Below are 15,539 nucleotides of genomic sequence, written 5' to 3' on the forward strand. Positions count from 1 at the left end.
ATGCTTAGAATATTAGCATATGCTTGTATTTGGAAAAAAAGTATGATCATTTACTTACCTGATAAGTACTTTGCTTCGTAAGGGACTAAAATACAAAAGAAAATTAATATTTAAGTATGTTCTTTAAGGTACTTAAATTCAAAGTAATTTAAAATAAACCCTTTAATAACTTTATATTATGTTTCTATTGCGTGGCCAATTGTGCTATCTAGTTTAAAGAAATGGCAAACTTCATTAGCTTAATGTGTAGTAAAATAGGAATTCAAGTAAAAGACAAAGGAAAACAGGTTTTGGTTGGCAAGTCAGTAAATAATATAAAATTATACAAATGTGACTTACCTTGTTAGTATAGATTGTTCAAGTATCTAATAATTGAAATTTATACTTTAATTAAAATTTTGGTTTAATATAATGTCACCCTAGGGCACAATACATGAAAACTGCTTTTTAAAAACCAAATAAATATGATTTTAACGCTACTACCAATAAAAACAGGTTTTAAATAATCACAACTGTAGGTAAAAAAATAAAATAAGGTAAAGTGCAAACAATTTTTAAAGTGTAATGGGGGAGTCAAACCTAGCAATTAGGGGTTACTCCTGACTTTGCATTCAGAAAGCACTCCTGATGGTGCTATGGAGACTATATCGGGGGCTGGGAATCGAATCTGGTTCTGCAGTATGCAAGGCAAGAACCCTACCAGCTATGCTATGTCTCTGTGCCCTCCCCCCCAAAAAATAAATATAATTTAGGATGTAACGAAAAATAATCAGGCAGATACATAGTTTTGGTTCATCGGTAAAAAGGATGCTCTGGGTGCAAAGTGGGGCAATGACTGTGTCGTGTTTCAACCATCCCAAAATCAGATTCTGAAATTGTGTCTTCAATGTGAAAACAATTCTTTCCAAAATAGATAGTACAGTCAGTAGGGCATTTACCTTGCATACCACGATGCCATAATCAATTCCTGCTCTACATATGGTTCTCTTAAGCACCGCCAGGAGTGATCCTGAGCATAGTCAGGTGTGCATGCCCACCCTCCCCCCACTCCCTCAAAAAAATTCTGTAAAATAAAACAATAAACCTTAGTGTTTAACAACATCAAAACACTGTTGTGGGTAAGAATTTTTTGTTAAAGAGAAAGCATTCTGACGGATCAGAAGAAAGCATTTTAATCAGGAATAAATTATAGACTACAATGGAGTTTTTCCTTTGCCTAAACAAAGGATGTTTGTTCTTGTACAGAATCAAATTCTTTGTAAATCAGTATCAGAATTCTATGATCATTAGCTTTCTGAAATCATATATTATTATTCACCACTTCCACTTTTCTGTCAAATTACACGCATAGAGGCAAGGATAAGGCCTTTGAATAAAAGCAGAAATCTTTGACCTCTTGCAAATTCAAGAATAATAGCAAAAAGAATAAAACTCTGCCTGAGTCATGTGATCCAGCTCAATCTCTAAATGTCATTGGATTACATATTGAACATCAAGAAACTTGGGAGCAAATCATCATAATTACTCTGAGTCTTACCTCTGTATTTGTTGAAACACACATAATGAAAGGAAATCATTTTAGAACCAGCTCTATTTCCCCACTCCCACTTAGAGCAGAAAAAGGCTTTTAATCATACTTACTAGCTGTTTTACACAGGGTTCCTTCCACAGAAGAAACTTCACAATTTCCTTTTTTCCATTCACCTGTCTTGATGTGCAAAAATGCACAGGTGTCAATTAGATCTTCACCATCTTCTTGGTCTGTCCATTTATCAAATGTCACATTTGACTTATCGAACCACTTGAAACTTTCATCTGTCGGTTGAGGCATATTTTAAACATTATAATCATACATAAAGGTAAAGGTAAAGGCCCTCCCGTTGATCGTCGATTTGCTCGAGCGGGCCCAGTAACGTCTCCATTGGAGACTTTGTTGTTACTGTGTTTGGCATATCGAGTACTCTCGGTAGCTTGCCGGGCTCTCCGAGAGGGGCGGAGGAATCGAACTCGGGTCGGCCATGTTGGCCGCTTGTAAGGCGAACGCCCTACCGCTGTGCTATCATACATAAAGGTATTAAAATCAAAAGGATGTCTAGACATGAGAGTTAACTATGGTATGTCTTATTTAAACTTTTGATTGGATTTAAATTTAATAGGAGAGAAATATCTTTTGTACCAACATATTAGAGGCAGTGATTCAAGAGGACTTTGAAGAAGATTCCATTTTTGTAAAGAAAATATATTGTTCTGGTAATAAATAGTTGTAAAAAACAATGAGTCGTAAGCAATAATTGCATTTCAATTTGAAAATATTTATGTATTTTCTATTTTCTGTAGTGACAATACACAATAGGATCTTGTATAGTTCTATCTATCTTTATGCTATTGACTGCTGGCATTAATACTAGCTTTCATGAGACTATAATATGAAAAATATGGACCCCATCACCCCCATCACATTTTATTCTAAACAAAACAACTAACTTTGACTTATGTGAAACCTATTGAATTGGTCAGGAAGAAGTGGTGGTTTTAAGTCAGAGATAAGCATTGAAGTGACAACATCTGGAGGTCACAGAAAATATCAACTTGAATCAGAGAATTGAAGAATTTTTAAAGCAAGTCATCAGTTTTCATTTTGGGGTCATACCTGACAGTGCTCAAGGCTTACTCCTAACTCTGCACCCAGGGATCACTCCTGATGGGCTTGAGTGACCAAATGGGATGCCAAGGATTGAACCCAGATTAGCTGCATGCAAGGCAGTTCTGTCATCCAGCTCCTAGCTTTACTAACTTTAAGGGAAAAATTATGATCCCCAAGATAAATATCACTTACCATCTGTATCAAAAAACATGCCCAGTAGGAGATCATCAGGGCCTTTCCATAGGTTTTTCAAATTATCCAATATAAAAGCATTTTCTGCTTCATTATGTATGCTTACCATATCTGCTCCTGTAAGTGTGAAATTATATTCAAAGTCAATAAAAATAGGGCATATATATTTTTAAATGTTAAAGTGCAATATACATGTATTTAATACTATATATAAGGGCAATGGTTATATATATATGTATATATATATATAGAGAGAGAGAGAGAGCACTTCAACATTTTTTGGGGGTCACACCCGGCAATACACAGGGGTTACTCCTGGCTCTGCACTTAGGAATTACTCCTGGTGGTGCTCAGGGGACCATATGTGACACTGGGAATCGAACCCGGGTCTGCCGCATGCAAGGCAAACGCCCCACCTACTATGCTATCGCTCTGACCCCTGCACTTTAACATTTTTAATTGACAATATCATGCCATTTATACAATGAATGGTCCTATATTCATTCATCTAGAATTGGTGATCAATTTATCTATGAATAGCAGGTAAAACAATGCGGTAGCTTGAACAATAAAACACACTTTCTGGGAGCTGGGAATGAGGCTCAAATGAGCTCTGGGGCCTAAGCAAGAGGGGTCCCTGGAAATTCTGGAAGTACCAGAAGTGGGCCTCAGAACTATAACCCAGAATCTCCACCAGTGCAGGGCCCCTCCCCCCACAGGTACACCAGTGGCGGGGTCATAGCCTCCGAGGTGACCGCCAGTTAATTACCCCTTTCACAATGCATTAAACCCATTTCTCACTCTCCACACTAAACTATAAGGGCAGCCTATTCCAACCACATTAGGCCAATAGTCTACTAGCCTATTCCAAACAAAATATCCCTCAAAGTTCACCGAAATAATAGTGAACACAAGAATCTGTACAAACCTAATCTAAAAGAATGGCCCCCAAATCAACTCTAGAGGCCACACATAAGTCACACAGGAGCACCAAAGAAGAAGGTAATATCCTTGAGGAAAGAGGAGACCACCACTGACTGAGTTCAACTAGGATCCTCCCTGGCAGTGAAAGGGAGACACTGATAGTGAACTGGAGGGATCCACCTCCATACTACTATAGCATCATGGGAAACAGTGAAGATCCCTACCACAAGTCGTGGATGAAGAAAAGAGCCCTGAAACCTCAACAGGGAATGCCCACATAATCTCTCTGATAATTAATTCAGAGATGAAATGGTGAGGATGTTTAATGAGCTCAAAGAAATAGTGGAACAGACATCCAATAAAATACAGGAGGATATGAAAGAAACAGTGGAACAGTCAGTCAATAAAACACAGGAATAAATGAGAGCAGAAATAAGAAAGCTACAAACAAGTGTCACTACTAAATTCGGTAAATGAAATTAAAAACTCAGTGGGTACCCTCAACAGTAGAATGACAACAGCCGAAGACAGAATTAGTGCACTTGAAGATGAGCTACAGAAAGCACACAGTCAAATGAGCTCTGGGTAGGATCTCGTACATCGCATACCCACCCCGCACCTGCACGCAGCAACACTGGGCGTGGCTTCCACTACACTTTCTTCTCAAGCCACACTTGCTGCATCTCTCAAGGTTCCTCTTTCCAACTCTCTCTTCTAGCAAACACAGCCTCTCCACCCTATGTTCACAAGTGTAGGGAGAAAGTTTGATCACACATCAGAGAGCTGAAAAGTACCAGGGCAACTTGATGGAACAGTCCTAAGACCCAGTATAAGTTCAAGCAACAAGTTGTCTCCCCAACCTGCCTCATTTAGAGGGCCGTCATCTTCCTGCTACCTGAGACCCATGCCTTTCCAGATTGCCCTCTCATCAGCTTTAGAAAAGTTCTGGTGAGTGAAAGTGATAAATGATGTTCTTCTTATTGAGATAGTTGATTTTTCCTAGGACTCTTAACCAGCTTCAAGAATAAGGCAAATAGGCTGCACATATAGTACAGCAGGTAGGGTGCATGTCTTGCACATGACCCAGATTTCATCCGTGGCACCCCTATTTGGTGCCCTGAGCCTGGCCAGGAATGATCCCTGAGCACAGAGGCAGGAGTAAGCCCTGAGCACCATCAGGTGTAAACCAAAACAAACCAAAAAAGTAGCAGTCCATGTATATGTTATGTCCCATATCAACTTTTTTCTCTCACTATAAGCAATTTTGCATGGTATAAATATCAGCTATAATTTTCCTTTGCCAAGACATATTTAATCTTGTGTCTTAGCCCAAGAAAAGGATCTCTTATAAATCAAACATTCCTTCTACTCTCTTAATTGGATACTATGAGAAATGTTAATGGATTTAGTTTATTTCATATGTAGTTCTGCAGGTGAAAACAATCAAAACATGATAAATCTTCTACTAGCAACAAAAGGTCTGGTTGTAGAAGATCTATATCCTGGGGAAAAACATAAGAGAAAAAACTCCCTTTCAGCTCTACTTAGCTAAATAGGGACCATAAGAATGCTCCTAAGAAACATGACTGTCGGGGCTGGAGCAATAGCACAGTGGGTAGGGCGTTTGTCTTGCACGCGGCCGACCCGGGTTCGATTCCCAGCATCTCATATGATCCTCTAAGCACCGCCAGGAGTAATTCCTGAGTGCAGAGCCAGGAGTATCCCCTGTGCATTGCCAGGTGTGATCCAAAAAGCAAAAAAGAAAAAAATAGACTGTTGTCTTAATAATTTAAAGTATAATAATTTTATTATTTTCCAGATATTACTGAGGTATGTATAATATGTGTGTAAAATATGTATGCATATTTTATTTTTTATTTTGCTTTTTTTGGGGGGGCTCACCCATCTGTTCTCAGGGTTTATTGCTAGCTCTGTGCTCAGACATCACTTCTGGCGGGACTGGGAAGACCATATGCAGTGCCAGGGACTGAATCAGTTGTATGCAAGGCAAGCACCTAAACTCCTACATTCTCTCCACATTTTAAAGTTATCATTGTGTTTTGCGTGCTAAAACTAACTCTAATACATGGAGAGATGAAATCTTTTCTATTACATTTCTTGTTGGGGTTCTCAAAAAAATATTCTGAATTAACAAAAGCTCTTGAAAACTTCCCTCTAGCTTCTTTAGGGCAGTGGTCCTCCAACTTCAGGGTGCATCAAATCTTCTGGAAAACTGGTTAATTGAAACTGCTACAGGGACTGAAAGCGAGTATCGGGGAGAAGGCACTTGCCTTGCCCAACTTAGCTGACTCAGTTTGATCTCTGGCACTGCATATGGCATGTGGTCCCCCAAGTACTATCTGGGTATCTTGGGGACCACTGGGTGCGACCCAAAAACTAGCAAAAGGAATAAGGTATTAGTATTTATGCTATCATTCCAAAACCTAATTTTAATAATGAAAAGCTAACAGTTAAACAGGAAAAATAGCTCCTAAGCTGGGGAGATGCCTTGAAGGTCGAGCAGAGATGCTTTGCAAGTATGAGCCCCAAATTCAATTCCCAGCACCACATGGGCCCTTGGACACCAGAGTGTGAGTCCCTCCACCCAAGGTACATAATCTCTGGCCTATGGATCCTTAACTTCCTGCTAGGGCAGTCATCAGCTCTGTACTAATGTTAATCACAAGTTTATGACACCGAAAGACTGGAAATAAAAAGCAATACTGGATAAATGTTTCAATGAAATGTTAATTTTTAAATGAAATGTTTAAATGAAACAATATCATTTATTTCTGTTAAGGCATAATTACATAATAGAATAATGTAAAGAAATTAGCTATCTATATTTACTGCCATGGAAAGGCTTCTGTTTTGAGGTGGAGGAAGGCAACCCTGGCAGTGCTCTGGGGCTACAGGCTCAGAGGTCTCTTGGGAGGTAATCAAGAGACCATACAGTGCCTCTAATTGAACACACACAGCCTGCTGGGCTACCTCCCCAGCCCCAGAAAGACATGCTTAAGGCAAAATGTAAATCAAAGAACACTTGACCAAGTATAAAAAATAAAAAAAAGAAACATTAAAATGCATGTTCTTGGAAGGGGAAGTCTAGAAAGTTATCTACTGAACCTTAACATTTTTTCTATAATAAACCAATTTTAGATGGTTTTATGGTACAAATATTTCATGTGTTTTCCCAGATTTTCTATAGTAATCAGGTATTACTTAAAGTCTTTTAAAAGAAAGAAATAAGACTACCCTTTAAAACTGCTTAATAAATTAACTAGTCCTTTTAGACTAGGAATTAACCAGGTTCTCTGTCTTACTGCTACTTGTTTATTTTGGCCTCCCCAGATTGCTCTTGTGGGCCTACAGGACATCCCCTGGACACTAGGTCTAAAGAGGCTCTGACAGCTGTGTGTTCTGTCAGTGGTACCTTTAGGGATGTACCCAGTGTGCGGGGATTAAAGAGCCCACATTTTTCTAAACCCTAGGATGACTTTCTTTCTGTCTTTTTTCACCTTTTTGTTTGGGGGACACAGCCGCCAGTGCTCCGGGCCTATTCCTGGCTCTGCATTCAGGGATCAGTCCTGGTTGGCTCAGGGGACCATATGTGGCACCAGAAATTGAACCGAGGTCAGGTATGAGCAAGGCAAACACCTTACCTGCTATACTATCTCTGTGGCATGCTAAGATGATTTCCTGATCAGTTTCATATAGTGTCACCTCCTACTTATTACCAGTCTTTTCATCTGTTTTACCCTAGAACTTACTTTGTGAAATGTGATCAAATACCACTCACTACAGAACAATCCTCAAAACAAACATTTAACCAGGTTGCGGTGTAAGCTCGAGTTTTTTAGGGATGAGATTTTCATCCTTTTCTCTGACCTTGTGCCAGTGAATGAAACTTTAATGATTTTTAGCATTGAAATCTAATTAAATACTGCATAAACTTAAATTACTATGCCAGACAAATAAGATAGACTTCCATTTTCTTTAACAAATGACAGCCTAAGTCCCTGAAGAATGTGTGTGTTCAAGCACATTTTTTTTACAATGCATTACCGCTGACACTACCTGCTGAGGTGGAAGTTAGGTCTTTAATTCTTTTTATGGTTAGTGACATAGCTCATAGATCACTATAAAAGGAAAGCTGGAAAAGATTTTTTTCTATTATGATAATATATAACTTAAAGGTAAATGTAGCTAAATAAAAAATTTAATCTCTCGGGGCTAGAGCAATAGCACAGCAGGTAGGGCGTTTGCCTTGCATGCCGCCGACCCATGTTTGATTCCCAGTATCTCATATTGTCCCCTGAGCACCACCAGGGGTAATTCCTGAGCGCAGATCCAGAAGTAACCCCTATGCATCACTGGGTGTGACCCAAAAAGCAAAAAAAAAAAAATTCAATCTTTCACAATTATTCCCTCTCCTCAAAAAGAGTAACAAAAATGAAAAGAGATAAACAACTTAATCAGCACAAAGCACTGGGAGTATTCCTAACTGCAGCTCTCTGCAACCTAAAAGATCAATGAATTTCATCCCCCAGAATAGGTTTAAAGGTATTATTTTTACTAGTGTGAAGACGTTATGAATATAAACATTCTAGTATTTCTTAAAATTTCATTTATACACTGCAAACACAATTCATGTCTACCTACTAGACCCAATACTACCCTTAGCCAAAAATAAATAGCCTCAGCTAATTTTAGATTCCATCAGTGAGATGATTATTTCTATACTAGAAGCATATATATATGCTTAACAAGAAAATGGTGAGATAGGAAATATAAGCAAGGGCTAGAGAGATTGTATAACAGTTCGCTTGCCTCTCATTCTGTCAACCCACATTCATTTCCAGGTACCACATATAGTCCTGTGAGCCCTGCCAGAAGTAAGCCCTGACCACAGCAAAATGTGGCCCCAGAACAAAACTAACCCCCATCAACATGAAAGCTTCTAACTGTATCTCACTATGATTCAATAAAATTTTAAAAAATAAAAAAAAACACACCATGACCAACAGCAAAAATGTAAACAAAACAAAGGTAAAATGATTAAGACAAATTGATTGATAAAATGTTAACTGGGGAGCATGAGAGATAGTAAAGTACTGTTTTTTACTGAGTAAGGAGGTGCTTGCCTTGCACATGGCAGGTCTGGGTTTAATCCCTGGCATCTTGTATGGTTCCCCGAGCACTGCCAGGAGTGATTCCTGAGTGCAGAACCAGAGCACTGCAGAGTATAGCCCCAAAACAAACAAAAATTACAATAATTTTCTACAGGCCAGAGTGGTGGTAAAATGGGTAGGGCATTTGCCTTACATGCGGCCAATTCAGGTTCGATCCCCAAATCCCTAATGGTTAGAAGCAATCCCTGAGCACAGAGCCAGGAGTGAGCCCTCAGCATCACTGGCTGTGACCCAAAAGACAGACAAACAAAAAGAAAAATGTAATTGAAGAAGTTCAAGAATACCACAGAAACCACAGCAACAGAATTCTAAGTGCAGGGAACCATGAAGACAAAAATACAAGCCAGCAATAATGAAGTGGCAAAAATAAAAGTGAAGTAAACAAATGAAAGAAAATGGAATATTATTGATAGATAATATAATAAGAGGAATAATCTCCAAATTATAGAGGAGGAAAAAGAAAAAGGGCATGAACGACTGGTAGAAAAAATAAATGAGAATTTCCACAGTCTTTGCACAGAGATTCTGCACAGATCCAAGAGGTCCAAATGAGACAGACACTAAAAGAATGACACCAAGACACACAGTAATCCAGGACAGAGTAATTAAGAACTCTAGTCCTAAAAATCACACCAGACCATGGTTTGAATCCTGGATATGATAAATCTTGTAGGACCCTAAACGAGTCATTTAATTCTTTTAAAGAGTTCAGTATACCAAGCCTGAGAATTTTGTTAAGATAAATCCACATAAACCTAGTCACATGCTTAACTAAGCATAATACCTTGCACAGTAAGCACACATTGACTTGGTCCTGCTCTTGCTAAGGTCCTCACTCTGCTGTGTACAGTGCTATTCAGCAACTGCCTTTGCTGTTCAGCTGGTCAACAACAGTAAGACATAATGGATATACCAGTCCCACTGTCCGTGATGCAATGTGTATCGCGGACAAAGTGTTCCCTCTTTAATAAGGACCAGAAAAAAGTGATCCTTTTATGACAGAACCTGAAAGATAGTTCAACAAGCTGAGCACACACGATTTGCACACAGGGTTTGATCCCAGATACCACACAGTTCAAGAGCACAGTACTGGAGTATACCCTAAGCACTGTGGTCACAGGCCCAAAACGGAAGGGAAAAAGAGAAGTGACAATGTCATTTTTTTTCTGTTTTTGTTTTGAACCACATCAGCTAGCTCAGAACTGACTCCTTACTGCCCTCAGGGATCACTGTTAGCAGAGCATGGGGAACCAGACAGGGTGCTAGTGATCAAAACTCAGGTTAGCTGCATGCAAGACATGCACCCTGTTTCACTTTCACCCCCGACAAAACTAGTTTTTTTTAAAAAATGTTATAAAAAATCTTTTAAGTTAACTGATTTATGAAAAAACAAAAGGAAGAGTATGTTTCTTACCATAGGCAGTACACTGATTTCTGATATCATCTATGCTTTCTACATTGATGGCTTCTTGAAGAAAAAGGTAACAACTGTCTTGGAACTGAACCCAGGTGGATGAAGGACAATCTGTGAAAAAAGAATAAAAAAGTTATTATCAATAACTTGAGAGTAACAATTGCACATTCCAGGGCCAAGGGGACTGCACAATGGCTTAGAGTGCCTGACCTGCAAGCATGTGATCATGAATTCAAAGGCTCAGTGTCCCACAGGTGCCAAGCTTTACTGATGCTGTCACTGTAAGTGATTTTAATCCGAACTACATCCAGCCATGTGTATGCACCACTAATTAAGTGAACTCTAACCAGCGCTGAAACTAAGAAGATGTGCAAGTGCCATCGGCAAGGCAACGTGACCCTGAGGGAGCACTAGAACCCAAACTTGTGTGCCTCAATGAAGATGTGACAACTGGTTAACTGGCAATGACTCACAAGCACTGCAACTAAAGGAGCACAGATCTGCATAAACAGCCTCAGTACAAGTACCACAACCTGATGTGCAATCTCTAGGGCATGCCCCAGCTAGATGTAGGAGCAATTTTTGCCATTACAAAAACATATAAGGGGCAAGGTGGGGGAGGCAATAAATAAATAAATAAATAAATAAATAAATGAAAATAGAGGCCAAAGTGATAATACAGCAGGTAGGGCATTTGCTTTGCATGCAGCCAACCTAAATTCAATCCCTGGCATCCCATATGGTCCTCAAGCACCACCAGGAGTAATTCCTGAATGCAGTGCCAGGAATAACACCTGGACATTTCCGGGTGTGGCCCAAAAACAAAAGAGAAAAATTTTAATAAATTACTAAAAATAAGGATATTATATATTGAATTTTCACCAGAAAGAATGGTGCTTCCCTTGTTAATTTAGCAACACCTCTCCCATAAATTTTTTTAAATGAGGAATCATGAGGTTCATGGCATGTCAAAAGAAGTACGATAGTAACAACAAAGATCGCAACAACCAGATCATTGTTATAACATATAGTGATAACGAATAGTGTTTAAACAAGTGCAAATAACCAAAATAGAACACAAGGTCACTACGTGAGCACATTCTAGGAAAATGGTGTCAAACAGTTGATGGAAGGTTACCTATAAACTCTCCATTTGTCAAAAATGCCATTTCTGCAAAACACAATAAAAAGAGATCTGCCTGTACTGTGATAATACACATGCATGGGAAAAGAGAATGGTGCCAATGATTTTCTTCCTATTTGACAGAAAAACTTACAAATCTTTGTATTTTTAGGACTTAAGTCATAATAGCATCACTACCAAGAAAACACATTATAAGGATTTCAACCAATTAGAATTAATTACAAGCTCTCTTTGAAAGTCATTCTCTTAGCTCTCTTTGAAAGTTATCCTCTTAATACACAATAACAATTTCAGGAAACTTAAGAATTTACAAGATTTAGTGGCCAGAGAGATAGTAAAGCTGTAGGATCTTTCATGCAGCTGACACAGGTTCTATCTGGTGTCCCATACATTCCCCTGAGCACTGTCAGGGGTAATTCCTGAACACAGAGCCAGCAGTAACCCCTGAGCTTACGTGGGTGTGGTCCAAAAACCAACATCAAAACTAAACAAAACAAAAAGAATTCAAAAGATTTAAAATTTACAAGACTAGAGAGATATTACAGCCAGAATGGCTTTTGTCTCATTCACAAAGGATCAGGTTTCAATCTGCAGAACCACACAAGGTCCTTGAGCAATGCCAGGAGCCGCTGCAGAATCCAGAGCTAGTAGTCAGTACTGAGCAGAGCCAGATGTGACACACACACAAACAAACAAAGAAACAACAACAGCAAGCACATTAAAAAAAAATTAACAAGATCTTTTTACTTCCAAGGGCCCAGAAAACAACTCAAAGGGCTGAAGCACTTGGCTTTGTATGCAGGAAGCTTTTCAATCTCCCCAGCCAGCCGCCTACCCCAGCACCACCAGACTGATACTGGTAACCAACCCCACCACAGGCCTGAGCTGTCAGCACCAGCAGGTCCAGCACTAATGAGCATCATCCCTGGCCTCCCAAGAATGGCTGAAATGTCTTCCCCCATTTCTTTTTAAAGTGTAAATCCAGGAACAGAAAGGAAGACAAGTTGGTGGGATGTGACCTTTCACCTACATTCACTGTGCACGGAAAAGTAAGATTTTTTTTTAGTTTATTTATTTACATATTTATTTATGGAATCACCATGAGCTACACTTACAAAGCTTTCATATTTGAGTTTCAGTAATACAATGATTAAACACCCATCCCTCCATCAGTGCACATTTTCTACCACCAATGTCCCCAGTATCCCCCCACCCCCATCCCAACCCATCCCCTGCCTCTATGGCGGTCAATTTCCCTCTTGCTCTCTCTCCACTTTGGGGCATTATGATTTGCAGTATAGATACTGAGAGGCCATGATGTTTGGTCCTTAATCGACTTTCAGCACACATCTCCCATCCCGAGCAATCCCTCCAACCACCATTGACTTAGTGATCCCTTCTCTAGCCCAGCTGCCTTCTCCCCCAGCTTGTAAGGAAAGCTTACAACCGTGGAACAATCCTACTGGCCCTGTCTCTACTGTCCCTCAGTGTTAGTCTCATATTTGGATATTTTATATTCAACAAATGAGTGCAGTCATTCTATGTCTGTCCCTCTCTTTTTGACTCATTTCACTTAGCATGAAATTTGCCATGACCATCCAGCAAATTTCATGACTTCATCTTTCCTGACAGCTGCATAGTATTCCATTTTGTAGATGTACCAAAGTTTCTTTAAACAGTCATCTGTTCTCGGGCACTTGAGTTGTGTCCAGATTCTGGCTATTGTGAGCAATACTGCAATGAACATATAGGTGCAGGTGTCATTTCTATTGTACTTTTTTGTACTCTCAGGATATATTATTCCCAGAAGTGGTATTGCTGGGTCAAGGAAGCTTAATTTATAGTTTTTTAAGGAATGCTCATTTTGTTTTCCGAAAAGACTGGACTAGTTGGCATTCCCATCAACAATGAAAGACAGTCCCTTTATCCCCACATCTGCACAGTAAGATTAATTTTTAGTTTGTTTGGGGGCCACACCAAGTAATGCTCAGGAGTTACCCCTGGCTCTGCACTCAGGAATAACTCTTGGTGGTGCTTGGGAGACCAGGTGGTATGCTGGGGATCAAATCCAGGTCAGCTGTATGAAAGGCAAATGCCCTAACCCCTGTACGATAGCTCTAGCCCCTAGACCGATATTCCTGTTAATGGTCCTAACACCTCATCAAAGCAGGTTCTTTGAGCCAGTTGCATGAGCAGAACCAGATCTCCTGCTCCATTACTGTGGCAAGAGGGAAGTTGCTGTGGCTATCATGATATCTATCACTTTTTATATTTTTAAGGGTGGCCATTTCTAAGCCCCAGTTCTGAATAAGGGGGGATGAGGTATTAGACTTTATTTTAGGACTCCATTGAGGATATCACAAAGATTTCGCCTAATTTTATTTTAATTTATGTATATATTTTTATGAAATACAAATAATAACATCTTACTACAAGGATCAGAATTTAACAGCCATGTAATCTTAATCTTGCCTAGACTTTACTAAACTCTGTGTTTGAGCTCAGCTGCTTCTTTTTGTCTGTTTTGGGGTCACACCTAGTGATGCTAAGGGGGTATGTGCCTGGCTCCATTGCTTACTGGTCACTCCTAGCACTGTTTAGGGGTCAAGTAGTACAGGGATCAAATCTGGGTCTCCTTTATGAAACCATTCACTCCAGCCCATTAAACTATCTCTACCAATCTAAAGTTCAGCTTTTTTTTGTTTTGTTTTGTTTTGTTTGGGGGCTACACCTGGCTATGCACTGACCTCACACCTGGCTCTGTGCTCAGAGACCACCTCTGGTAGAATTTGGGGGAATCATATGAGATGCAAGGATAAAATCCAGGTCAGCTGTGTATAAGGCAAGTGCCCTCACCTCCGGGTCACTTCTTTAAGTGCCCCTTAAAGAATCCAGGTCAGCTGTGTGCAAAGCTGTACTATTATTACTTCAGCTTTTAAGTTGAGCTTCTTGTCAAACAGAGCACTTGGAAAGCTTCTCAGTCTTCTGGTAACTGACAGATATGAGTAGGAAGTGGTTTGTGCAAAACGTGCCTTTAAAAGGAAGGAATATGTTCCCTATACACAGTTCTTCTTTTCCACTTAGAAAAATGAAGTTAGTTTTCTTTTGGGGGGAAGGGTATTTCTAAGGGCCACCCCAGTGATGCTGGGCCCCAAGGTTCAGCAGACCCTGGTGGCAGGGAACACACCCAGGGCCTTGACCTGTGAGGCTTATGCTTTACCACCTGAGTTAATTGCCTGCCCCACTGAATTAGCTCTTTTACTGTTTCTACAATAGAAACAGCCTAGGAAGAGCAGCAGAAAGAAAGGTCAGGAAGTCAGAAGGATCCCAGAGAAACCATTATATTACACTTACATTGTCAAAAGAGAAAATTTAATATCTATCTTATAAAATCATTGCTAATTTAGGTCACTGTTACAGAAAAAATTCAAATACAACAGACTCCTTAAAATGATCCTGATGAGTGAGACGTTCTGCTTTCTTTGTTGTTTCTTTCTTCTTCTTCTTTTCTTTTTTTTTTTTTTTTTAATTTTTGGCCACACACCTGGCAGTGCTCGGGGATTACTCCTGGATGGTTGAGGTGGAGGGAGAATCTGGGAGGCTGGGGGGTTGAACCAGGGTCAGCTATGTGCAAGGTAAGCACTTTGCCCACTGCATTATCACTTCAGCTGAGATCTACTACTTTCTCCTCACCTCATACTGCTACATGTGCTGCATCATCAAGACACATGAAAACAGGTATTCCAAAGCAGATCTTTTGTGTACAAATCTTCCTTCCTGCTATTTATTAAATACCTTTAAGTACACATGAAAGAATCTTGCCTAGACCTTTCTCATTCTATATGGGTATTTGTTTGGGGATTAAAAAAAATAGGGGCGAGAGCAATAGTACAGCGGGTCAGCATCCCATATGGTCCCCCAAACACCGCCAGGAGTAATTCCTGAATGAAGAGCCAGGAGTAACCCCTGAGCATTGCTGAGTGTGACCCCAAAGAGCAAATAATAATAATAATAATAATAATAATAATT

The 15,539-nt window shown here is 39.7% G+C and overlaps 1 protein-coding gene across 1 annotated transcript in view; it reads right to left on the minus strand.

The window, feature by feature from the left end:
• LY75 (lymphocyte antigen 75) overlaps window positions 1-15,539 on the minus strand; it is a 164,398-nt gene that overhangs the window by 8,609 nt on the left and 140,250 nt on the right. The window contains exons 35-38 of the mRNA XM_056110351.1: window positions 10,367-10,477; window positions 2,837-2,953; window positions 1,642-1,815; window positions 59-85 (exon numbers count right to left, since the gene is read on the minus strand). Of these exons, the coding sequence (XP_055966326.1) occupies window positions 59-85; window positions 1,642-1,815; window positions 2,837-2,953; window positions 10,367-10,477 (429 nt within the window). The remainder of the gene's footprint in view (window positions 1-58; window positions 86-1,641; window positions 1,816-2,836; window positions 2,954-10,366; window positions 10,478-15,539) is intronic.

This window comes from Sorex fumeus, unplaced genomic scaffold, assembly GCF_029834395.1.
Source record: "Sorex fumeus unplaced genomic scaffold, SorFum_2.1 ptg000009l, whole genome shotgun sequence".
Taxonomy (NCBI): Eukaryota; Metazoa; Chordata; class Mammalia; order Eulipotyphla; family Soricidae; genus Sorex; species Sorex fumeus.